The sequence below is a fragment of the Petaurus breviceps genome, unplaced genomic scaffold (genome assembly GCF_028583685.1).
Source record: "Petaurus breviceps papuanus isolate PSGF00001 unplaced genomic scaffold, PetGlider_PUasm1.0 90779, whole genome shotgun sequence".
NCBI lineage: Eukaryota > Metazoa > Chordata > Mammalia > Diprotodontia > Petauridae > Petaurus > Petaurus breviceps.
This window is the reverse complement of record NW_027187344.1, coordinates 10,356,002-10,381,537: the sequence shown is the minus strand read 5'-3', so window position 1 is coordinate 10,381,537 and position 25,536 is coordinate 10,356,002. Positions and strand designations below refer to the sequence as shown.

The window sequence follows — 25,536 nt, the reverse complement described above, 5'->3', positions numbered from 1 at the left end:
TAGTCCTCAACTATTGCATTGCTGCTCTGAGAAATCTCTGCCCTGGCCCTCTTCTTGTCGGCAATTCCTTCCTTGGGGCCACCATTTTCAGACAGACCCCTAGCCAGGCTTTGTGTCACTTTCACCAGGGCTCTCTTTGGACTCTTCCTCCTTCTCCTGGAGCAGGAACCCTTCTTTCCCCACCCTCCCCATCTATGTCATGTCCTTCCTCATTAGAAGGTAAGCTTCTTGTGGACAGGAACTGTTCTGTTTGCATGTATTTGTATCCCCAGCATCCTGCACAGCACCTGGCCACATGGTAAGTGTTTAATAAATACTTTGTCTCCCTAACTGAGGGTGTCCACCAAGGCTCTGCTCTGAGCCCTCTTCTCTCTCAAGTCCCTGATCTTCGGAGTTCAACTATCTCTATTCAATTATCTCTATGCAAATGACTCCTAAATCTGTATATCTAGTGCTAATCTTTCTTGAACTCCAGTCCCATATTAAACTTGCTTGCTGTCAGTCAACAAGGTGCTAGGTGATGCAATTGATAGAACACCTGACCTAGAGTCAGGAAGACTTGAGTTCAGATCCACTCTGAGACATTTACTAGCTGTGTGACCCTGGGCAAGTCACTTAACCTTAGTTTATAGCACCTACTTCCAGAGTTATTGTGAGGATCAAACAAGATTATAATTGTAAAGCACTTGGTACAGTGCTTGGCACATAGTAAGAGCTACATAAACATGTTAGGTATTATTAAGTGCTCACTCTGTGCCAAGCACTGTGCTAAGTGCTAGGGGCATGTCTAGTAGGTATCTCATACTTAACATGTTCAAAACAGAACTTATCTTTCCCCTTCCCAAACTTCCCTATTAAATGTCCCTCGAGGCACCATGCTCCCATTCACTCAGGTGTGCAGTCTCTGTCATGCTCAGCTCCTCACTCTTTTCCCACATATCCAATCCTCTTAGCACATATTGTTGGGTTTCTACCTTCACACTTCTACACTTCTCTCATTTATGTCCCCTTTTCTCCACTCATATAGCCTATTTCAGGCCCCTTATCACCCCTCATTTGGAGTATTACAATAGCTTCCTACCCAATCATTCCTTAATGTTCTTTAATTTATCCCCCACTCAGCTGCAGGGGAGTAGCCGAACTGTCACTCCCCCCCCCCCCCCCCCCCCCCCCCCCCCCCCCCCCCCCCCCCCCCCCGCCCTCTCCCCCTACACCCCCCTCCACCCCTTCCCAGGAGCTCCATTGGCTCTCTGGTACCTCTACGATCAAATATGAAAGCTCCTTGGCATTTAAAGCTCTTCCTATCTTCTCAGTCTTTTAATATCATATTCCCCTCCACACTGTCTGTGATCCAGTCACCCAGCTTTTCAAACACAGCCCTCCATCTCCCCTACTCCTTGCCTTTCCAAGGCTGTCCCTACTGCCTGAAATGCTCTGCCCCCTCACTTCTCTTGAGTTTCCTGGTTTCTTTTAAGATTCAGATCAAGTCCTACCTTCTCCTGGAGGCCTTTCTTCGTGTCTGCAACTCCTCCCTTCCCCCCCAAAAGCAGCTAATGCTTTCCTTCCTCTTTCAGATTACTTTCTTCTTCTTTTTTTTTTTTGGAGGGGGAAGGCAAGGCAATTGGAGTTAAGTGACTTGTCCAAGGTCACACAGCAAGTGTGCCAAGTGTCTGAGGCCAAATTTGAACTCAGGTCCTCCTGACTTCAAGACCAGTGCTCTATTCCCTGTGCCACCTAGCTGCACCTTCCACATTACTTTCATTTACTCTTTATGTATTTTGTTGAGGTATATGGGGTGTTTAAAGAGGACCAGTACCTCTGTGTGAGGGCTGCTGAGCCCTTCTCAGGGCTGCCCATCCCCCTTTGGTGTCCACCTGGCACCCAGCTCTCTCACCTGTGGCCCTGAGAAGCTGTAGCACATGCAGCAACCACACCCTAGTAAGCTTCTTGGCAGAGGGGTTAGCCTGGTTTTGGGTAACCTACTGGCTTCAAACCTGCCCATGAGGTAGGGGGATGTCTACCTAAGTATTCAAAGACCTCCCCCTGCAAAATGGGCTGATTTGTTCCAATGGCTGTGAAAGTGGCTGGAGCAGGCGCTGGGAGCACCTCAAACTTGGTCAGACATGGAAGGCACCAAGGTCATCACCAGTCTTCCTGACTTTTGTCTTGCCACTGGAATCCAATGACTGGAAGAGGGAGTGAGACTGACGACTTTGCTTCACTTAAATCCAACTTACTCTCAAATCTGTATTATTGGTCATCTTTGAAATGAAGGATAAACAACATATATTTTGTATGCTCCTTGTTTTTTACAGGTTTCTTCCATTAAAAGGTATATTCCTTCAGGACAGAGACTATTTTTTGTGGTGGTGGGGCTTTTCTTTGTATACACATAGCTTGACACAGTGCCTGGCACATGGTAAGAGCTTAATAATTGCTTATTGACTATTGATTGACTGTGTGAGAGGAGAGGAGACATATGAGAGCTGTTGTGAAGGTAGAGATAACAACATTTGGAAAGAGATTTGATATAGAGGGTGATGGAGAACAACAAATTTATTGGCAATTAAGGATGATCTGAAGCTTACAGCCTGGAGGACCGAGAAACTAGTGGTGTGCTTGGGAGTAATAAGGAAGTTCAAAAGAGGAGAGGGATTTGGGCTGGGGGGAAGATCACAAGTTCTGTTTTGGACATGTTGAGTTTGAGATACTTAGGGATGTCTCCATCTAGATCCCCTATCAGCATCTCAAACTCAACATGTCCAAAACAGAACTTGTGATCTTCCCCCTAAACCTGGCCCTCCCCCAAATTTCCCGATTTTTATAGAGGATACCACCATCCTTCTAGTCATTCAGTCGTGCAATCCAAGTAACCCTGGACTTCCCACTTCCTCTCTACTTCCCTACTGAATCATCTGCTAAATCCTATCTTTTCTGTCTCTACAACTTGTCTCCCATCTGCCCTCCTTTCCCCTCCCAAGGATATTACCCTAGCATGGGCTTTAGGTACCCCCTGCTTGGATGCCTGCCATTGCAATCAGCTCCCTTACTGAATTCTTTACCCTCTCCCCTACATCCTCCACACAGCCACTGAGATAATATTCCTAAAGCACAGGTCTGACTGGGCAGTTCCCTTAATGTCCTTCTGGGCCTCACTTGCCTCTCTGATAAGACAGAGACTGCTCAGCCTAGCATTTCAAGCATTTTTTTTCCTTAATGCCTCTGTGATTTCATTAATGTAAGGTGCTCCCTGTGAAGGAAGAAATCCCTTAACAATGCAGTCTCGCACATGGTCTATATTAGAGTCACCTGGGGAGCAGAGAGGGGTTAAATACCTTACTCAGAGTCTGTACAGCCAGTGTAAGTCAGAAGTGGAACTCGACTCTTCCTGTCCCTGAGCTCGGCTCTCTCTGGCCAACACTCCTCTAAACTCTTCTCCTGAATCCCTAACTTCATTCAAAGCTCCGTTCAGGTACCATCCCCCTCCTATGGGAAGCTTGACTGTTGGCGATCTCCTCCTCAGGTTAGCTCGTACTGAATCAGGTTTCCCATGTGAGTCTGCACCTTGAGAGCAAGGTCTGTTTGTGTGTGGGCAAAAGGTTCTTGATCCTGTCGCCAGCACCTAGAACAATGACTGGCACATAGTAGGCATGCAAATGTTAGTTGAATTGAATCTATGATATTATTTCCTTGTCTTGTCTTTTCCCCCGGCTTTGAATCCCTCGGTATGACAATCACATTTATTAAGCATCCACTGTATGCTAGGCATGGTGCTAAACTCTGATAAGAAGGTGAAAGTCCCTACTCCCAGCCCTAGCTTCTATCTCACCACAGTGAAAAGTGCCCTAAGGACTCTTCCAGACCCCTAAGGGGGTCAGCCTCCTTCGTGGTCAGTTATGAAACAGAAGGGCTCTTGAACCATATACACAGGATTTAAAGCCGGAAGGAACCTTAGGGACCCGCTGGTTTAACCCCCAACTTTTACAGCCGAAGAAAAGGAAGCACAGAAGGAAATGACTAGCCCAAGGTTACACAAATGATAAGTAGCTGAGTTAGTTAGGAGTTCGAACTCTCGATTCCTGTCCGACCGATAATTCATTGCTCTTCCTGTTACATAGCTCTGCCCCCCAAGATATGGAACACCTACCAAGGGCACCACTCCTTCCCCAGCTGGCACCCCGCGACCTAAGGGTCCCCCCTTCTAGCCCTTCTCCAGTCGCTTGCTGGGCAGCACGAAGATAGCCCCCCCACCCCACTCCGGGCGGGGGCGCTCAGGACAAAGCTAGGAGAAGGGGTGGGGACTGCACCGGGTGTTGGTGGGGGAACCTTCTGCAGATCCCCGCGCGGACTGGACCTCAGGACGAGGCTAGGCGCACTGTTGCGGCCCTGGGCTTCCCAACAAGCGGGTACAGTTGGCAGCCGAGTGCGGGGGGCGCCGAATCCCCCGATCCTGGGGAAGGGCAGCCAGGGTCCCCCGGATCCCGGGAGGGGTTCGGGGGCTCAGTGTCAGAGGGAGCACGGAATTTCCCAGGATCCCAGGAGGGACTTGCAGGGTCTCCCTCCTCGAGAGGGGGCGCTGGATCCCGCGTCTCGGGAGCTGCTTCCCCGGGAAGTTTCAAGTTTGAAAGGGCTGTTGGAGGGGCCGGGGCTTCCGGAGGAGACGGAGCTGCGGGGCCCAAGCCTCTACAGGCAGCATGGGGGACCCGCGGCAGGTGAGCGCGGCGGGGGCGATGCAAGGAAGGGGCGCACACACCTGGGGGGAGGGGCGGAGGAACGGAGTTGGAGGGGGAAGCCAGGCAGCTGCAAGGCAGGGGCGGGGGGAGAAGAAGGTACGGCCGGGGAGGGGGAGGCCGTGCAAGGAGAGGGGCGAGCACTTTTGGGGAAGGGGGCGTCCAGGCATCTACCGAGAGAGAAGTGAGCACACCTGTGGCTGGGAGAGCGGAGGTACGGCGGGGAAGGGGCGGCCTGGGAGACGGGGAGGGCGCCGGGAGTACTATGGGGGAGGTGGGTGACCAGCCAGACGAGGTGGGGAGCGTGCGCCTGGGGTGATGCAAGGGTTGGGGCAGCGGCTGGCCAGGTACCTCCCGCGGGCGGGGCATGGGTGAGGCTGGGTTCACCTGCCCCCACCTCGCGCTACGCCGGCCTTCCCCCACCCCAGCACCTCCTGGGCCTGGCCTCCCAGTCACACACACCAACCTACTCTCCAAACTCCCATCCCTTAAGTCCGGAATTCTTAACCCAGGCTCCATGGACAAGGGGTCTTTGCATACATTTCAGGGGATCTGTGGACTTGAGCCCATGATACAAAGTTTAAGATCCTGCCTTAACTCCTCACATTCTCTCCAGGGAGGCAACCAGGAGGGACCCTAGACTCTACAGACTATGGAGGCTCCTTCCACCCCCTCACCAAAGGCTAACCTAAAACTCCTGCCCCATGGCCATCCACACTACTCACTTCCACTGCCCTCTTTAGGGCCGGTGGGATGTAATGAAAAGACTCAATATTGGGAGTCTGGAGACCCAGGACTCCTAGAATTTCAGCTCTAAGTTGGCAGGGCCCTGAGAGGTCACTGGATGATTGTTAGATTTGGAGCTGGATGGTACCTCAAAAGTTTAGTTCTCCTCCCTCACTTGTCAGAGGAAGAAGCTGAGCCTTGTGCACAAGAAAATAACACAGATAATGTTAACCAAAAGTCCCCACCATAAGCAACAGATCCTGGGATTCCAGCTGAAGTTCTTTGATGTTAAATCCAGGTTCTCTTTCTACTCATCACATCTCACTGCTTCACTACTGAACCATTCTGCCTTCCAGGACATGCCCTGCCTCTACCTGGCTTTGTGACCCCCTCTGGGCCTCAGTCTCGCCATTCTTAAAATAGTGGAATTTACTCCAGAATTCTAATAGATCTTTAAGGTCTCTCTCCAGGCCCAGCAGACTGAGCTATGTCCAGGTGTAGGGAAACATGTAGAATATTGTACGAATGGAATGCAAGAAGAGCCCTAGTCTATATAAAAAGGGGTACTGAGTTGGAGAGGGGGGCTCTGTGTAGGCCCTGCTAGTGTGAGAAATAAACTTGCCTAGGTTGTGCTTACTCTGGGCTCTGCTCATTCTCTCCATCTATCTGGCTTGAGTGGCTGGTTTGTTCCAAGGGTAGCCTGTACACATTTTCCGATTTCCTGGCTGGGAACCTCCCTACCAGGGAGAGTGACTCAGGACCCTAGTGGCCAGGCCCCCCTCTCCATGGGATCTTTGTTTGCTCAGGAGTTTGGCCTAGGGCCCAGAGCGGGTGGAGGGTGAAGGATTTCCTGAGCCGTTTGGGCCCCCACCCCTGTCTTGGGCCCCAGCCGGACAGGGAGGAGCACACAAGAGGGCAGCTAAAGACCAGTTGGGGTTTCTCTTTTCCCCCCAAGGCCAAGATAATGGAGACTGGTGTGACCCCTAAGGTAACATAGAAGTTTGGAGGGGTCCCATGGGTGGGGTTCCTCTGGGGTGGTGGCTGAATGGGGTGAGGTCAGTTTCTGCTACCGGAAAGTATTTTAACTTTGAAATCTGGCAGCCCCTAAAGAGAGTCTTTCGTTTTTTCCTCTGAGCAAGTTAGTGAGACTCATCTCTTCCTCACCTCTAGAGATATGGAGATCTAGTTCTTGGGTTCTTAACCAGAGAATTCTGCTCTTCTCAGTATTCTAAGCCCCATCTGAAGATACTCCTCTATGGAAATGGTATCAATTGCCATTGATAGAATTCCTAGTCTGGGAGTCCAGACACCTAGATTTTAGTCTTGCCTTTGTCACTAACTGGATGCATAACATTGGGCAAGGTACTTCACTGCTTGGGGTCTCAGTTTCCCCATATCACAAATGAGAATAATAATTCCCCTACCCTGCCTTCTTGAATTTTTGTGTCGTAAGGAATGGGACATTGCTTTGAAAAGTTTGAAAGCTTATAGCCAGGCAAGAAGAGGTTGTACTGGGATGTTTGTGTGAGGGCTTTGAGCTAATTCCTTCAAAGAGAATAAGGGAAAAAATAGATTGATTTAGTGGTAGTTATTAGGAAGGACTTAGTGGATAAATGATGGTGGAAATGCCTTCCTGCAGAATCTTGGGAATTGGGGATTCCCCATCAAAGTTTTTAAATGACTTGGATAAAATCCACCTGGAATGGGGGAAGGGGAGGAGGTGAGGGAAAACTGGACTGGTGACCTTTAAAGGAGATTGTGATACTAGAGGATAGAGAAAAATCCTGAAGGATGGTGTTGGAATTTCATTCTGCTGGGTGTGAATTCCTGTCTGATGGTCTGACCATCAGGGCCCTACCAGTCCAGGGCCTTAGTCCATATTTATTTCTGCCACTTAAGTTGAAAAGGACCTGTTGAGGAAGTAGGGGCTTCAGGTTTCTTTTTTTGCCCAGGAACTAACTTAGGATCAGAGAGCAGAAAGACAGACATTAGCCTGTAAATAATATTGACCCTGGCTGGTAATAACAACTAGAGAACTTTAAGATTTGCAAAGCACTTTGCTCAAAACCACCGAATCCATTTTACATATGAGGCCAGTGAGGCTGAGAGGTGAATCCATTGCCCAGGGTTACTCAGCTAATGAGTATCAGAGGCTGTCTTCTAACTCTGGATTCTTGTTCTTGGGATTCAGTAGAAGGTCAAGCTTTAATATATATGGATTTGCATAGAGAGACTAGGTTGACTTTCATGGGAAAGCAGAGGTTCACCTTAGTCATTGTTTCATTGCTATGTTCCTTTGTCAGAAGAAAGCAGGCAAATAATAGGGGGATGGGAGAACTCACCTCTTTCAGATGTCTTCCTGGCTGGAGATTTCAGATTGGGTACAGGACAGAAAGAGAAAGCTTGATGTCAGCTCACCAAGAACTTCCCAGGACCTCTTTGCTCTTGAGGAGCTCAGGTCCCTCTAGCACAAGGCTTCTTCCCATTTTTGGAGTTATGGACCCCTTTGGCAGTCTGGGGAGGCCTCTGTTCCATCCCCAAACCCCCACCCCACATCTGGCTGACTGGTGCTTCCTCCTCCTTTATCTCTTGCAGGGAAGTTCCACAGTGCAGCTAGGGGCAGGTGAGAGCTTGCCAGACCCTAGTTCCCAGCATCGGCTGGAAGGTGAGAAGGAGGTGATCCGAAAGGCCATTCAAAAAGAGTTGAAGATCAAGGAAGGTGCTGAAAACCTACGCAGGGTCACCACTGCCCGTCGAAACCTGGGCCATGTGGACCAGCTGCTGCGCTCCTCTAACCGAAGACTGGAGCAACTGCATTGGGACCTGCAAGAGCTCAATGCCCATATTTTGCTTCCTGATGAGGCCCAGAGTCCTGCTGGTGAGCCCTGACTGGGGTCTGGTGGACTGGCTATTAGTGAAATTGGGAATATGAGGGAAGAGTAAAGGTTGAGTCCCTCATCCCTTCAACCCATTAGAGCTGGGTCTGATAGAAACACTGGGGAACTGTATGGAGGAGGTCCTGGGACATGATCTGGAGGCTTTGTTACATACTCTAAGCATTCTCCATTTCTTCTTGATAACCTATTATGGAAGTAACTTGGCCTTGTGGAAAAAGCTTTGGATTTGGAGTCAGAGAAGCTTGGTTCAAACCCTAGCTTTGCTAATTATTATTTCTGTGACCCTGGGGCAAGTCACTTCTAGCTCCAAATCTTTGATCTTATCATGCTTTTTGCCTCTAAACACTATGAGACAATGTTCAGCAAAACTGAAATTGAAAGCATCTTGGGTCCCCACTTCTGGGGAGTGTTGGTATGAAAGGTGACCTTTGCTCCAGGAGCTCAGTCTGGTGGACGACATATACTCTTGACCCTCAGGTTCCTTTAGTAAAAGAGTTCACCGTTATTGGGTTGTGAATCTTTTCGGCAGTCTGGGGAAACCTAATGGCTTCTGTCTCAGAATAATGTTTTTTAATGCAGACAAAAGAATAGGATTACAAAGAAAACCAAATTATAGTGAAGTACAATTATCGAAATAGACATCTTCATGTATCATCTAAGAGATGACTTTGAGTGGCATAGAGACCTTGGGGTGGTAGATAGCCCTTTGGCCTGGCCATCACCTGACATGGCCATATTTAAACTCTGCTGCCATAGGCTCTTATCTTATAGAATATGCTGGAGAGGCTGGGAAGTATTCTGAGGACCAAGGACTTTCTGACTGAGCTTAGGAGATCTGCTCCCCACTCTCCACCCTAAGCCTGGCCTCCTGCTGTCTTCTCCCCATCCTGAGCTCCAGAACAAAGGTTCGGGAAAGAAAGTCGAAGGCCAGGGTTTTGTTTTCTCCTGTAAATTCCACAGCCTCTGAGCCTCACCCAAGGGAGGAAAAGCCAGTGACCAGACGTCTGGAAGCTTTGCGGAAGCAGCTGCACATAGAGCTGAAGGTGAAACAGGGAGCAGAGAACATGACTAACACCTATGCCAACGGCAGCCCAAAGGTGAGACCCTCATGACTGGGTTTAGAGTTGGCCACCAGGATCCCTGGGGCCTGGGCCTGGGCCAGTTCTCTCCCCAGCAGAGGGGGCAGTAGGTTGGTAAGCTGAACATTTAGTGTGGGAACAACTTTCTGTGTTCCCACACTAAATGCTAGAACACTGTGGATAAAGACAACATAATCAGCATGTATTAAGTGCCTTTGGTGTGCAGTGTACAGTGCTTATTACTGAGGGAGAGACAAACTTGAGATGAGCCCCTGCCCTTGTGGCCCTTTCAGTCTAGTAGGGAGATAAGATGGCATGGTCATTCATAGGACAAATTATCACAAGGTAAGTAAGTGTATTGGATCCCAAAGGAAGTGCTGGGTTAGGTCTGAGAGGGGATTAGGATTCCTGGAGGAGGGGGGCATTTGAGTTTGATCCCTAAATATGGGCATGAATTCAATGGGGGAACTAGGGAAAGGGAGTATTTTCTAGGCACAGGGAACACTTGGAGCTTTTGCACAGGGAGGGGAGAGATCAGGAAGTGTTTAGGTGCTGGAGAACAGTCAGGCTTAGTTGGTGCCTAATTGAGCACCAGGGTGGGAGTAACATGAAATAAAGCTGGAGAAGAAGGGTAGCAAGAGATTGAATGCCAGGCGTAGGACCTGCACCTTTGCCTAGATTGGCAGTAGGGAGAGGCTGAACATTCTGGAGCCCAGGAATGACATAATCAGCTCTGTGGGTAAGACCAAGGAAACAGGAGACCCAGATCCCTGCCCTCAGAAGGAGTAGCGGGTATGAGTGGGCAAACACAGCCACCACTCACATTGATGAGGCAGATGTGGCCCAGGCCTCAGGGAGGCCCCCATGTGGTGGGGGAGAGAGGTCCCCATCCCTCTGAGGAGAACAAGAGAAGTCCCAGCTAAAATCCCCCATCCTATCAGAAGCCTTTCCTGGTCTCCCTTAATTCTAGGGTGATGTTGATTGTTTCCAGTTCATTCTCTATATAGCTTGATTATACATAGCTGTTTGCTGTCAGCTCTCTGAGGACAGGAACTGTTCCTGGGCTTAGCACCATGCCTGACACATAATAGGTACTTAAATTTACTGACTGATGGAGACATTGAAGAGATTATTGTGGAAAGACAAAAAGCTTAGTCTCAGGATTCTCCCACTGCGGTGCCTTTGCATGCTTTCTTCCATGCCTGGAATATTCTCCCTTTCCTTAATCCGCCCCCCCACCTTTTTAATCAATCCTTTAAAGACATAACTCAAATGCCACTTCCTCCATGAAGCCTTCCCCCTATTGGCTAGTAACACCCTATTCAATGGGAATTGAAAGCTAATACAAAAGGGGTGCGTGACTCTTCTCTTCTTTTTGAGTAGAGTTTGGAAGGAGGTTCAGTTTGGCTTGATAGAGAAGACTGTGTCTGAGGTGTCTTGTAGGGAGCACGGGTAGGTATTGTCTGGCACCTCTAACAGCCTGGTCCCTCCCGCTTCCCCTAAACCCACAGGAACGCAGGCTGCTATCAGCTGCTCAGCAGATGCTCCGGGACAGTAAGATGAAGATTGAGCTTCTCCGAATGCAGATTGGGAAGCTGGGAGCCTCTGGGGAGTCTCTGGCACCAGGTGAAGCACCCTGAGTCCCTGACTGAGGAAGGGCCTGAGGTGTGCAGTGGGAGGAAGGGATAGCCTGGTCCTGACCTTTCTCCCATGGGTCTCTTCTTCTTCCTCCCTCCCACACTATCCCTGCCTACTCCCATGCACACACTGTCTCAGGGCCAGAACAGCAAAGGGAACTACGAGCTGGAGACCTCCGTCATCGGTTTCGAATCGAGACGGCCATAGCAGAGGGTGCCAAGAATGTGGTGAAACTGCTGGGGGGCCGCAGGCTGCAGGACCGTAAGGCCCTGGCTGAGGTGAGACTAGAGACCCAAGACTGAGGAAAGGGGGGGGGGTTCCCACTGCCTGGGTATCAGGCCCTCTGGGGTCCCATCCTCAGAGAAGAGGCAGGATGGTAAGTGAAAAGAGGAGTCAGTTTAATGTCAGAGGACCTGGTTTCAAGTCCTGATTCTGTTACTTCCTACATGGGCAACCTTGGATAAGTTACTTTGGATCTTTGGGCCTCAGTTTCCTCATCTGTAAAATGAGGCGGATGGGCTCGAAGACTTCTAAGCCTTCTTGATTTAAATCCTATGAGTTACTCTGCAACCTTGGGTGCCAGCTCAACTGACAGAGAATGTCTTTTCTGCCCCTGCCCTCTTCACCCTTTCTCCTTCCTCTCTCCTCTCCCCATCCCTCTCAGGTCCTCCTGGTCTCTATTCCTCCTTTCTTAGTCTCTGAATAGGCCAATAAGGAAGGGTCCTCTGAATGGATGACTTGGAAACCCTGGACCTTAGAGGGAGATGGTGGGGCAGGGCATTTGGGGGGACTCTACTGGCCTCTATCCTGTCTCCATTTCCTCCCTCTGCTTTGAAGGCCCAGACTCGACTTCGAGAGTCCTTGCAAAAGCTGGACCTCCTACGGCTGGCTCTGGAACGGCTAATGACAGAACTTCCTGCAGCTCACCCACTACGAATCCTTGTGGCCCGAGAGCTACGGGAGGGCATGCCTGGGAGTCCCCAGCCCACTGGATCTCTCATCAAACCCATAGCCCTCACAGGTAAGGAACAGAATTCCCTATCCCTTTTAGCCATCACCCATGGTGTAGAGGAAGGGATAGAGGCAGTGAGCCTTATGCCCCCCCTAGGCTCAGCTATTGCCTCATTGCCCTCTGCCTGGCCTTCGTGGTACAAGATTTAGGGCTGGGGAGGCTGAATATGGTGTTCTTGGTAGGTGTTAGATTTTCCCGTGTTCTTCAGGGTTAACTGCTCCTTCCCTTCTCTCTCAACCTCTCAAACCCTACTTTTAAGTAGAGAGAGCCTTGTATTGAGAGTCAGGAAGACCGACTCACTATTCCATTATGGAGTGGAAGTTGGGGAGAGCTAGAGGGCAGGAGATGGGATCCCAGACATCATTAGATTTCTCTAGACCTCTCTTTACTTGTATGTTAAATATTACCAAATTGGACCCTGCCTCCCTCCCTGGGGTATTGTAATGATCCAGAGTATTAATGAAGATGAAAAAAGGTGCTTGGCAAAGTTTTAAATTATTCCACAAGTGCAGAGTAGCATTATTTATTGTAATACTAACACTATTATAATGATAATAGCAATAACTCTCCCTTTGCTTCCTTGTCACTTGAGGTATCACATCACCACATCCTATAGAGGGGAATAGTGCAATGACATTGAGTTGAAAGGGATACTCTCTAAGCTCTGACATTCTGTAATTCTGTTCTACCATCTCTCTTGTAAGGTCCTTGCCAGCTCTGAGTCTGTATTTTTCAACCCCCTTCTTCTTGTCTTCCTTTGGCTCCCTCATGTCTGCTATCTCTCTCTTTTTCTGTCATATTTAATCTTTTTATGTCCTTCTTTTCAACTATACCCCCCCCACTTGTGTTTGAGTTGAAAGGCCCCTAGGAGGTCATATCTTAGGCTTTCCAGAATCAATGAAATGATAGAGAACAGTCTGCTTTGAGAACCTCAGGGCATGGAAGGGTAGTTGCTGAGAGTCTAGCCTCAAGATTGGGGGAGAAGGCTGTAGTGCCTCCAAACTACAAGAGAAGAGGGAGAAGGGAGCAGCCCTAGATTCCCTTCCCCAAGTATAAGAATAATTATGTGTTCCATGGGGCGACTGTTGGACTAAATGGGTATCTTCTCACCGAGGACTTAAACCTCCTGGGATCCATCTCTCTTCCTTGCCTCTCTCCTACAATTGGGGATTTCTGACCTGGATTAATAAATCAATCAGTATTTATTAGAAAGATAAGGCATTTAGTAACCACTTATGTGCTATAAAATGACTTAGTTTTAAAATAAAATTTTATTGATAGCTTTCATTTCTAAACCACCTAATATTTCCCAGTGTCCTTCCCCCCATCCTTCCCATGGAGCCATCCCTTATAATAAAGAAAAAAAGTTCAACACAATTAATAGATTGAAGAAGTCTGACACATATATAGTGTTCCACACTCATGTTCCCAACCCCTCCCCTACAAAGAAGCAGGGAATGGCATCTTCTCAGGCCCCATCTTTGCAATGAGCTTAGTCCTTATAATTTCTAACCATTCTCTTTCATTTGTTTTGTTATTATTGTTTTTTCCCTTTATACAGTCATAGTTGTATATATTAACTGGTTCTGCTTACTCTGCATCAGTTCAAATTAACCTTCCAATGCTGCTCTGTATTCTTCAAGTTTATTGTTTCTTGCAGCTCAGTAATATTCCATTGCATTTAGGTACAGAAAACTGGGTTAGCTATTCTCCAGATGTTGGGTGGCTACTTTATTTCCAAATCTTTGCTGCCTCAAAAATGCAACTATAGATAATTTAAATGATAGATAATAATATTAACATAAAGACATAAAGAGATTAAATATGACAGAAAAAGAGAGAGATAACTATAGATAATTTAATGCCTGTGGGGCCTTTCTTTTTGTCAAATCAATCATTATTTTCTGATGGTTCTCTATGTAGTTTGAAGAAGGCATGATCTGTACCCTAGAAGGGCTGACACCATGGTTGGAGAATAAGACATAACAGATAAAAATATAATCTCCCATAGTTTTCCAGCTTGGAATGCATTTCTTTCTCATCCCAATATCGTGGCCAGAGTGTTGGACTTAGGTTGCACAGCTAATAAATAAGTATTGGAGCTGGAATTCAAACCTAGGTCTCTTCTGATGCCATACCTGACACCAACAGATTCTCAGTTTCTTCATCCCTAAATAGGAATAATAATATTTGCCTTTACATTATAGGGTTGTTGAGAAGAATGTAAATAGGAGTTGGGGTGGGGGGAGGTTTATGTGACTTCTCCCCATCTTCCAAGTCCCATCTCAAGTGCCAATTCTTCCTTGAAGGTTAAAGTGTTCAGAGATATCTTTCCCTTTTGAATGCTCACAGCATTTACTATTTGTACCACTTGTTTGACACTTTGCAGATCCTCTGTGGTAGCATTGTTCTTTTCTCTTCAACTGAGGGTCAGATCCTTGTGAGCAGGGGCCATATTTCCTCTTGTGCCCCTTAAATGCTTGGGATCAAAGCCAACAAGACTGGATGTATTATTAGAATATAAGCTTCTTGAGTGCAAAGACTGTCTTTACTTTTTTTTTAATTCCAAGTGCTTAACACAATGCTTGGCAATAGAGTTTAATAAATGCCTTTTCATTCATTCATTTCTATTATTTCCTATTACTATATATTCTATATTTCTGTTTTTAATTTTTATAAATAACTTAGTACAGAACAAGCTCACATCTTGAATTTCCCAGGAGTGTCCCAGTTTTAAGAAAAGAAGTACACTGAGGCAGCTAGGTGGTGCAGTAAATAGAGCACTGGGCCTGAAGTCAGGAGGACCTGAGTTCAAATCCAGCTTCAGACATCTAACACTTAATAGCCGTGTAACCTTGTACACGTGTAAGGTGTAACCTTGGGCAAGTCATTTAACCCCAATTGCCCTGCCTTACCCCCTCCAAAAAAAAGAAAAGTACACTTTTGATAAGACTTAGCAGAAGAAATAGATTCTATCATATCATGATTTTTGATTTGTGATTCAGAAAATAGTTATTGTGAAGGTGTAGGTGATTAATCAGTCACTTATGTTTTTGAAAGGTGGTTATACCAAAGAGAGATCGGACTCTGTTTGGTCTTACAGCGCACAACTAGAAGCAATGCATAAGTTAAAGGAAGACAGATTTTGGCTTAACATAAAAAAAAAATGTTCTAATACTCAGAGCTGTGTGACAATGCAGTGAACTTCTTTGGGAGATAGTGGGCTCTCCATTACTGGAGTCTTCACTCAGAGTGAATGACTACTTATCAGGGATCTCATAGAAGGGATTCCTGCTTTGGGTAGGGGTTGGACTAGATGACTACTGAGATTCCAGAATTTTCTGGTGCTTTTCAATGGTTCAGATAACATGGGCCCTAGGAGATCTGTGCAGAGTCCCTCCAGAGCCGCTGCTCCCTCTCCCTGATTCTGAGGGTCTTGTCCTTGTCCCACCCTAGAGGGAGGGAGCAGATGATAGAACAGTTTAGCAATGGTCATTCTCTGAGTGGTGGTCATTCCTTCCCATAATTCCCCTGGTTCCTGATTGCAGATATGGCTCCCTGCCTTCTCTTCCATTTCTTCCTCCCTTCCTTATTAGACTTTATGAAAGGTGAGAGGAAGTCAGGTGCCAAGTGATTGTGACTGAAGAAAGTTCTTCATTCTTCAGTCAGTATTTCCCTACTTTAAGTTCTGAGTCTTTCGAGTTCAAGGATAATGGGAAAGAAGATTAAGTCTGAACCTGGCACTATACCCCACAGGGACCCTAGAGGTTTGGCTCAAAGGATGCCAGGAGTTGTTAGAAGTAGTTCCTGGTCGGTCCCGTGTGGCGGCATTGGTGGGTAGCCCAGGAGAAAGTCGACCATGGAGTTGGGGCAAACAGCAGCGTGTTGAGGAGCTGACCAGTGAGTTTGGGAAGGGACTAAGGTGGGACTTTGGGGTAGGTAACCCTTCTCTCCTTGTTATTGCCTCCTTTGGAACTTTGAATCCCTACCACCAACCTGTGACTTAGTCTTGCCCATGGCAGGGGAGTTGCTACTTTCTCTCTCTCCTTCCCCCTGCCCTCTAAGGTCACTGCACTCCTGCCTATGCTCCCTGGCACATTATTCCCTGTCTCATCGGCCATGTCCTTCACTGAGGGTCTCTCTGCCCATTGAATTCCTGGCACTCTTCCCTGCACTCCCTGGTACCCCATCTCCTGTTCTCATTGGGTCTGCTCCTTTACAGAGGAGGTTCTGGCAGTGCTGAAAGTGGATAACCATGTGGTGGGCCAGACAGGCTGGGGGCCTGTGAGTGCTCAGGCCTGGGACCAGACTTTCCTGATCCCCCTAGAGCGGGTAAGGCTAAGACACTGGCCCTGGACAGCCCTCAGTTGAGTGGAACATTCTTCCGAGTCAAAATTCTGCCTCCTCACCCTTCCCCAGATTAGTGAAGGGTCTTCTTTTCCTGGTGTCTGGGCTCCCATCCATACCCCTGCAATTTAGCTTGCCCCTCACACTGGCTCCACTGGGAGGGAGCTGGGTCCCCAAAACTAACTCCCATTGTAGTCTCGTGAATTGGAGATTGGGGTACAGTGGAAGGACTGGCGGGAGTTGTGCGGTATAGCTTTCTTGAGACTGGAGGATTTCCTGGACAATGCACGCCACACCTTGTCCTTGGCTTTGGAGCCTCAGGGCCAGCTCTTTGTGGAGGTAAACAATTCCCCCTTCTCTATGCCATTTCCCAACTCTATACTCTTTCTCTTTCCTTATTTTTACTATGGGCAGTATTACAAAAATAAATTTAAAAGGAAATGAAGGGCTAGGAAGTAGGAGATGGGAAAGGACTGGGAGATAGCCCCCCCCCCCCCCGACTGAGAGCTGCTTCTCCAGAGAAAATACAATGTGTGTGACCCCTATGGCCTCCCATCCCTCCACGCTACCCTTAGGTGCTGTTCTGTGACCCTGTTATCGAAAGGAGGCCCCGGCTTCAGAGACAGAAGTGCATTTTTTCCAAACACCGAGGTGAGGAGTCTGGAGGTGGGGAGGAGCTGGCAGAGCCTGTAGAGGCCTGAGCTTACCTGGCTGCATTTCTTCCAGGTCAGGATTTCCTCCGGGCCTCACAGATGAATATCAGCATGGCTGCATGGGGCAGACTGGTTATGAGCCTCCTGCCTCCTTGCAGCTCCCTGAGTAACCTCAGCCCTCCTGGGGGGCGGCCGTCCCCAACCTCCCTGCATGACTCCCCTAGCTCCTCATCCCCCAGGTAAGGTTTAGCGGAGGTGGAGAAGGAAAAGGTTTTCTTTGTTCATCCAAGGTCATCTTCATAGGGTAATAGATTTTGGATTGGATGAGAGAACTTAGAGATCATGTTAAAGTCCTTCATTATATAGGTAGGAAACTGAGGAAGCCTATGGTGGTTAAGTGAGTTGTCACACAGGGGTAAATGATAGACATCAGGCCTTTATGTCCAATGGGCTCTGCTTACTTCACCAAGTTAGGGATCCATGGTGTGGAGGGGAGAGTACTGGATTTGGAGGCACAGGCCTTGGATTCCAATCCTGTTTCTGCCACTTAGTTCCTATGTGAAATTGAGCATTTAATATATATGGGCCTCAGTTTCCTTACCTGTACAAAGAAATAGTTGGATGAGAGATGACCCTTCAAATTCTAAAATGCCATGATTTCATCTCTTTGCTTCATCTTCCTCATTGCTCATAGTTCCTTCCCTCTGACAAAGCCTCTGGTTGGGGAGGCCCCACCACAGAAGGCCCTGGGAGGGGAGCAGCTGCCACCAAAGCCCCCACGTCTCTACCTGCCCATGGATTCTGCCTCTGTGGAGTCACCGGTGAGGGGCATCTATTTTTCTCCCTTTTTATTCTCTTCCATCTTGGAGTGAAGAGGGCCAGAATGGTCTCTGGGAGGGGAGGCCAATTTTGTCTTGAGAGCTCTTCTTATCCAACCCCATTTTCTTGCAGTGTACCAAACGTCCCCATGTGGAATACAGGAACAATTTGAGACAGGGGCCATGTACCACACCCAGCAGGTAACCACTACTCAGGATCAGTTTGAGTCTTCACAGACTGGGAATAACTCACTTACCTAGGGAATCCCTGTGAGATAGGGTTGTTTGGGGGTGGGAGGTGAGGCAGAGGGGGAGGGGCTACAGGCAGTGACTTGGATGCCCCAATCCAGACTCAGCTATTGCTTCATGGCCCCTGGCCAGGCCTTCATTGTTGGAAGTACAAGGTTTACATGGTAAGACGAGCTAGGGCCCAGGAGACTGAATGTGGTATTTCTAGTGGGAATTAGTTTTTCCCTTATTCTACAGGCTGCCCTTCCCCTTCCTCCAGGGCCCACACTTCCTCCTTCTTGTAGGAAACCTCCCAAGTTCCAAGACTTCTGTTGTGTTGCTGTGCTGGGCCGTGGTCATTTTGGAAAGGTATCACAGGACCTCAGGGAGAGGTCTCAGGTTATACGGTCCTTCCCTCTTGGGTGTGGGCAAGTGGGGATGGCAGATGGGGAGAGCCTAGTAAGTAGAAGATGGAAAATGATTTTCTCCCTGGGGAGAACACAGGACTTGGCAAATGCAGGCACTCATTGGGATGCCACTGGCTTACTCTCACTGGATGGTATAAGAATCTCCCTTTTAGTCCCAGCCTTCCTTTATGTCCCAGGTCCTCCTTGCTCAGTATAAGAAGACGGGGACATTCTATGCAATCAAGGCACTGAAGAAGCAGGATGTCTTGAGCCGGGATGAGCTGGAGAGGTGAATGGATGGGAGCACCTGTTATCCTCAGGGGTGGCTGTAGTAACCAGGGCTGTCTCCAAGGCAAGCAGATGGGGAGATGGATAGCAGTTAGACCCAGATTAAGAAATATCCTTGGGCTCTGATGCTCGCACCCCATTTCCCTCTATGCAGCCTGTACTGTGAGAAGCGGATCCTGGAGATGGTGGGCCACTCTGGCCACCCCTTCCTGCTCTCTCTGCTGGTGTGCTTCCAGACTCCCAGCCATTTTTGTTTCGTGACCGAGTTTGTACCTGGGGGTGACCTGATGATGCGAATCCATGCTGATGTCTTTCCTGAGCCTCAAGCTCGGTGGGCATTCCCCCCTTGCCTCCTCTTGCAACCTCACATCTCTTTCCCTTGCTCCCTAGCTCCCTTTTCTCTGCCAGGCTGACAGTATGACCTTTCCTCTAGTTTCCTCAGCCCCTGGTAGGCTTCACAAGGCCAGTTGTTGGTCCATATAGCTGTAGGTTTTCATTCAATTAAACCAATACTTATATTCAAAGACACAAATTGTCCTATAATAGTCACTGTCCTCAAGGAATTTCATCTGTTACTCAACAGAGGCACAAATAACTGGGTGGTGCGCTGGATAGAGTGTTGGGTCTGAGTCAGAAGATCTGAATTCAAATCTGGCTTCTAAAACAGTAGCTTTGTGACTCTGGGCAAATCAATTTCCTCATCTGTAAAATGGGATAATAGCATCTACCTCACAGGATTGTCTTGAGGTTCAAAAGAGATGCCACAATGTAGAAAAAGCACTATGTAAATGCTAATACTTCTCAGTGTAAAATGAGGCAGAGCGTGATGGAGGCAAAAGAGAGACAAAGTGCTCCAGTGAAATCTCCAATGGATGGGGTCACTTTTAGCTGCTGAGATCTAGGAAGACTTTGTAGAAAAGATGGCACCTGAGCTAAGCAACGTTAAGAGAAGGATTTCAACGAGCCTTTGGGGCTAGTGTGGGTACTACATCTTCCCCATGAGAGCAGGGGTTCTTGAGGGTGGAGTCTGTCTCTTCTCTATTTTTCACTCATATGCTGAGGGTTCCTTCCTTCCTGCCCTATCTCTGGCTCTTTGATCCCTGTGTGTCCCACGCCATGAGGTCTTATCCTTAGACTCTTTCTAGAGTTCCTTTCACATCTAACTCCTATGATCCTGTTGCTATGATCTCTCTCCAGGTTTTACCTGGCCTGTGTAGTCCTAGGCCTGCAATTTCTACATGAGAAGAAAATTGTTTACAGGTAAATGATGCTCACTCAGCCATCCAGGGAAGGAAAAGGGTGTGAGGGACCCTCCTGCTTTTGAGTCTGGGCTCCTTCATGTGAGATGCCCTGGTTGGGAGCTAGGGGGAGAAGTCCCTTTCCTTCCTAGCTTTTCCCAAGTGAAAAGCACTAGTCGAGAGGAGCTGATCACTTGAGGATCCTAGGACCCAGTCCCCTCATCGGCCTCTTCTGCTGCCTTATTTCCACTTCTCCCTTTGGTCATCAGGGACTTGAAACTGGATAATCTCCTCCTGGATGCCAAGGGTTTTCTCAAGATTGCCGACTTTGGGCTGTGTAAGGAAGGTGAGCTTGGTCTGGGGGCAAAGGGCAGCTTGGCAAACTGGGTGCTTAGAACCCCAGGGGTCCTCACCATAGCCTTCTTGACAACTTGCTTTCAGGGTTAGGGTAAGAGGTAGTCACGTAGCTTCCAAATGTGGCCAATGCCAAGTGATTATTCCTTTGTTCAATCTTTTCTTTAGATGAGCTCAGACTCAGTTTGGTTCCACCTGGGAGAAGCTGCCTCCCTGTTCTCCATTACCTACTGGGACTATGTGGATTCCTCAGAGGGTTCTTAGGCAAGAACTCCATGAATGAAATGCATGGAGCAGATGGAGGCTTTGGTCTAAAAGGCAGTGGGAGATGACTTTTCTTCCTGGCTTATGTATTAGGAATTTAGAGTTTTAGGTGCTCATGCAGATAATATTGAGCTCCACCTCCTCTGGTCAACTGCTCTGGTACTGATGTTGGCCTTGCAGGGATGGGTTTTGGAGACCGTACCAGCACATTCTGTGGGACTCCAGAGTTCCTGGCACCTGAGGTGCTGACGGATGAATCGTACACACGAGCAGTGGACTGGTGGGGGCTGGGTGTACTACTTTATGAGATGCTGGTGGGTGAGGTGAGTCCTTTCCCTACTATTCTGCTTCCGCACAAGGCCAGAGTACCCTTCCTTGGGGCGTGAAGCCAGGGAGGAGGGATTTGATAGCAGCTAACTCACCTCCACTTGAAATGCCTGTCTTCACAGTGCCCATTCCCTGGGGACACAGAGGAGGAGGTATTCGACTGCATTGTCAATGAGGAAGCTCCCTATCCCCACGTCTTGTCAGTGGAGGGACTTGCACTCATTCAGAAGGTGGGCACCCAGGTTGGGTCCAGGATGTTGGGAGTACCTTGACCCTTGGTGCAGAGCTCCCTGGACCTTTGTTCCATCCTTATCCCCCAGACATTTAAAGTTCTTACTCCTGTCTGGTAGCTGTTGTGAGGAAGAAGAGGCCTGGGCTGCCTGAAGTGAACATTGTCCCCCTGTGTCTTCTTAGTTACTCCAAAAGTGTCCTGAGAAGCGTTTGGGGGCAGGTCGGCAGGATGCAGAGGAAATAAAAGTCCATCCTTTCTTCAGGGTAAGATGGTGGTGTCTCCAAGCAGGCTTTGTGTTCATAATTGTTGTGAACTGGTGCCTTCAATGAGTACTTCATGAATGAGTACTCCTGGGCCAGTCATGAAACCAGGTCAGTTAGGGGGGGAGTAGGGTCGAGTGGGCAGGTAGAAAGAGGATGTGACAATATAAATAGTTGGGAGGGGCAGCATCTGGGAGTAGGTGGACGAGGAGGTGCTGATAACTGCTGATGCCTCTGACCTCTCTTCTGTCTTTCCCTCTCTCCCCCCCTTACCTCAGTCCACAGATTGGGAGGCTCTGCTTTCTTGCCGGGTCCAACCTCCCTATGTGCCATTGCTTCGTGGGCCTGCTGACCTCCGACATTTTGACCAAGAGTTTACAGTACTGCCCCCAGCCCTGACACCTCCTGATCCCCGACGTCCACTTGGTTCCCGACAGCAGGCTGCTTTCCGGGACTTTGACTTTGTCTCAGACCGGTTCCCGGAGGTCTGAGCTACCAGGGGGGCTGGGCAGCCTTTGGTAGTACAACATATCCCTTTCTTCTTTACCCAGCTGGGGTGACAAAGAAAGCCTGGGGGCAGGGGGAAGCCTGGTAGGCCTTCTCTATGTACTTTATGTGTCCCTAGTAGGTCCTTCTCTCCTCTGTGGGCAGATCCCATCCATCACTTAACTTGATGCTTTAGGAATAATTTCTCACAACTTTTGCACTGTTTCCTCCCTTGGAAGCTACTGGTCATTATGGGAAGGGAATGATCTGCCTTATTTATGAACACTACTCTGGTCCCAATAATTCCCCTCTGCTCCCTTGAAGACAAGCAGGGAAGGCTGAGGAAGAGGTTTCCCTTGTCACTATAGGACCTTCCAGAATTAGGTCTAGGCTGGGCAGGGATGGAAGGAGGATGTGGGGAGTTATGCAGTGAGCTGGTGACAGCAGCTGGAGCCAAGGCTGGTCAGCAGCCAGGATTTATTGAATATTTCTGTACAAAGCACATACCCCTGAAGGATCACAGTGGGAAGCAGGGTATACTGGGTTTTTTTTTTTTTTTAACAGTCTACCTGCTCTTTGTATTATTAAATTTGTAACCTGCAGAACCCTAGGGGAACTGTTCTGAATTGGGAAGGCTGGGGATACTGTGGGGAAGGAAGGAAAAATATAAAAGTTCTGAGGCTTCACAGGAACTAAAATTCAAAGGCCTTTACACTAAACAAGGCTGCTTACATAAATAGACTGGGGGCATACTTGAGCCTCAGTTCCTCTTGCACTATCCTTGGGCCTTGAGTCAGCCGAGGCCTCACCTACACTACCACTGTGACCATTTCCAGTTTGCCCTTGAAAGTCCTATCATCCAAATCCCTAGTTCTGACCCAACTTAACAAGCCTCTGGGATGAAGCTTGTCTCCTGGGAAGGGAACATTGTTCTGCAGCCTGGTGGTTCCCCAGGGTGTCCAGCAACCTGCCATAGGAATGGAGAATGGGAAAGAATCTAGGGTTTAGGCAGAAATAGGTCAAGGGTAGCAAAGAAGTGACTTTTTTCCCCAGTACCTTATGGGGACAGAAGTGACAAGATGGAGTGAAATCTAGGTGCAACCTTGACAGGCACATGTAAGTTAGCCTGAATATGACCCACAGAGAGTTTGCCCCTACTACCCACTCCTCCTAGAGGCCCTACACAGCCTCTCCCTCTATCTCTTGGGCATAGAGTACCTCCCAGGGTACAGCCCCATAGCCACAGAAGAATCGAGCCAGGTTTCTGGCAAGGCCACGGTCAAAGGGGCTATCAGGACGGTGGCGGAGGTAGGCGATTCGGTGTGGAGAGATAAACTCCCATGTGGTCATATCACTGGCCACCAGGTAGAGATGAGAGGCAAGAAGTAGTGTCACCACAGTTGAGAAGAGGCCCAGCAGCAAGAAGGTGGCAAAAAGGAGACCATTGTGCTGGAACCAGCTTTGCCAGGGCTCATGGAAATGGAGGCCAGACCTGCAGGGAGTAGGGGGAAAAGAAGGAGAATTGGGAAAGAACTCTGATCCTTCCGAGAGGAAACAGACACGTCTTCCATCTGAACCATCCCTAGGGTCTAGGAAGCTGCCCTGTGGTTCCATATATGTAGGGGCTATCCCAGACCCTGTCCCTTCTAAAGTTTCTCTGTCTCCCCCATGCCGGCCTCCAGGCAAAGAGAGAGGGCAAATTTCCAAGCCGGGGAGAATACATACCAGGCCAGGTGCAAGCCCCACAGGAGCACCATCAGCTGAACTGCCAAGTAGGCCAAGAAGAGGGGGTGGTTGCGCTCACCCACACAGTTTTCAATCCAAGGGCAATGGTGGTCAAAACGACGGACACAGCGTTTGCAGGAGCGGCAGTGTTTGGAACGAAGGGGCTGCTGTGGGGTTGGGAAGGGGATGAGGACAGCTTGTTAGTAACCAGGGCAGGAATGAATGTTCCTTTTGAGTCTGGGGACACTAAGGCTGCTAAGGGGAGGGGAAGAGCTCCCAATGGGAAAGAGAAGAGAGATACTTGTGAAAACACCAACAAGGCTTTAACTAACTAGTTGTGAGGGTAGTCTGTTAGATTTGAGTTGCTAGTCTGATTACAAAGACCAGAAGTAGGTTCAAGGCTGGGAATACTTCCTGGAGAAGGTGAAACTTGAGCAGAGTTTGGAAAGCTTCCAGGGGAAGAAGAATCACATTTCAGACAAGGCAAGCTGGGGGTAGGGAGGAAGAGGGGACTTGAATGGCATCTCAGCTGCTCCCTTGGACTCCATCAAGCTGAGGGAGGTCAAAGAGCCCATTCAGGCAAGGAGGTGGTTTTGCCTCCGATGAGCCTTCTGGTCTCAATCCCCTTGTGCCTCCTTCACCAACCTGCAGCAAACAGTAGCCACAGCGCCGGAGCCGGAGTGTCTTTGGGGGGATCATAGCTGTCTGCTCCTCCCTGGGTTCTTTCTGGGTAGGAAGATAGAGAATAACAAAGGTTGCAGTCTAACGCTAGGGTTTTAGACCCAGGAAGTTTGGGAATGTTTCATACATAGGGTACAAAATGTGGCGGAGTAACCAAACCAGCATTCAGGAAATCTGGGTTCTGGCTTCAGCTCTGCTCCCTGTCTGTGCCACCCGGGGAAAACCTATTTTTCCCATTTCCATGGGGGAAGGATGGATGTGGACGGGATTAGAGCTCGGCCCCCCCCCTCCCCGTTTCTCGGGGCAGCGTGGGTTACCTGGAGTTGGGTCGGTGGGGATTCCAGGTCAGGCCCCACATAGCCAGGGTCCATGAGGGAAACGGCCAGGTAGAGCAGCAGAGAACAGAGCACCAAGAGGATGAAGAGCAGGGGCTGCAGCAGCTCCCCTCTGGCTTCCTGCTGCTTCAGCTCTGCAGACCCACAAAGACAGAGATGGGCGCGAGGGAGACAAACGGGGAAGGAGCGGGGGAGGACCGGCCCGGAGCAGCCGGTGGAGACAGCGGGGTGCCCAGCAGAGAGAGAAGCGGAGCCCGGGAGGCAGTGGCAGGGGAGAGCCCCGAGGCAGGCAGGGGCCCCGGGCTCCAGCAGACAGGGGACGGTGCGTGCGGGGCGGTGGCCCGGACTAGATGCAGGTTCCCCGGGTGGGATGGGGAGGGGATTCCGAGGCTGGCTTTCGGGTTTGGAAATCGGTCGGGGAGCGGTTCCCACAGGGTCAGGCAGCGATAGGATGGGGCCCAGGCTCACCGGTCTCGTGCAGGAAGAGCACTAGCGTGATCCCCCAAGTCAGCACCGTGTGCCCGGTTCGAACCAGGACCCCGGGGCTGAGGAGCGCCCGCGGCCCCATCGCCTCGGCCCCAGGCTCCGCCCCCCGACCCGACCCAACCGCAAACCCGGAAGAGGAGGTCGAACGAGCCTTGGCGCTTGGGATTAGAGGAACCAGAACAGGAGGGCGGGAATTATATGAAGCGCCTCGAGTGTGGATTGGCTGAGGGCTGGGGAGGCGGGACTCCCAGCACTGACAGGTGCGGAGGAGGCCGGCGGTAGAGCCGAACTGCGCGCTCGAGTCCTTTGAAAAATACCCGCCCCC

General features: G+C 49.3%; 2 protein-coding genes across 5 annotated transcripts; one reads left to right on the top strand and one right to left on the bottom strand.

The window, feature by feature from the left end:
* Window positions 1–4,156: 4,156 nt before the first annotated feature.
* Window positions 4,157–22,589, top strand: PKN3 (protein kinase N3). 3 transcript variants are annotated; one of them, XM_069069459.1, is made up of 22 exons: window positions 4,157–4,712; window positions 8,052–8,334; window positions 9,314–9,450; window positions 10,944–11,058; window positions 11,209–11,348; window positions 11,908–12,091; window positions 15,839–15,982; window positions 16,305–16,414; window positions 16,625–16,768; window positions 17,005–17,080; window positions 17,156–17,321; window positions 17,777–17,903; window positions 18,034–18,101; window positions 18,434–18,497; window positions 18,733–18,824; window positions 18,978–19,154; window positions 20,021–20,083; window positions 20,331–20,407; window positions 20,860–21,002; window positions 21,129–21,236; window positions 21,421–21,501; window positions 21,777–22,589. In XM_069069459.1, exons 1-22 carry the CDS (start codon window positions 4,695–4,697, stop codon window positions 21,987–21,989), a joined length of 2,730 nt encoding a protein of 909 aa, XP_068925560.1. In that variant the 5' UTR covers window positions 4,157–4,694; the 3' UTR covers window positions 21,990–22,589. The 3 variants fall into 3 exon arrangements, with proteins under 3 accessions (XP_068925560.1, XP_068925558.1, XP_068925561.1); XM_069069457.1 differs by lacking the exon at window positions 4,157–4,712 and adding an exon at window positions 6,314–6,444; XM_069069460.1 differs by lacking the exons at window positions 4,157–4,712; window positions 21,129–21,236; window positions 21,421–21,501; window positions 21,777–22,589 and adding an exon at window positions 6,314–6,444 and having other exon boundaries at window positions 20,584–20,896.
* On the bottom strand, window positions 22,433–25,318 carry ZDHHC12 (zinc finger DHHC-type palmitoyltransferase 12). Of its 2 annotated transcripts, none has more exons than XM_069069461.1 (5): window positions 25,194–25,318; window positions 24,708–24,859; window positions 24,355–24,435; window positions 23,710–23,876; window positions 22,433–23,476 (listed from the first exon to the last, which is right to left on the bottom strand). In XM_069069461.1, exons 1-5 carry the CDS (start codon window positions 25,291–25,293, stop codon window positions 23,164–23,166), a joined length of 813 nt encoding a protein of 270 aa, XP_068925562.1. In that variant the 5' UTR covers window positions 25,294–25,318; the 3' UTR covers window positions 22,433–23,163. The 2 variants fall into 2 exon arrangements, with proteins under 2 accessions (XP_068925562.1, XP_068925563.1); XM_069069462.1 differs by having other exon boundaries at window positions 23,710–23,873.
* Between the last annotated feature and the right edge of the window lie 218 nt (window positions 25,319–25,536).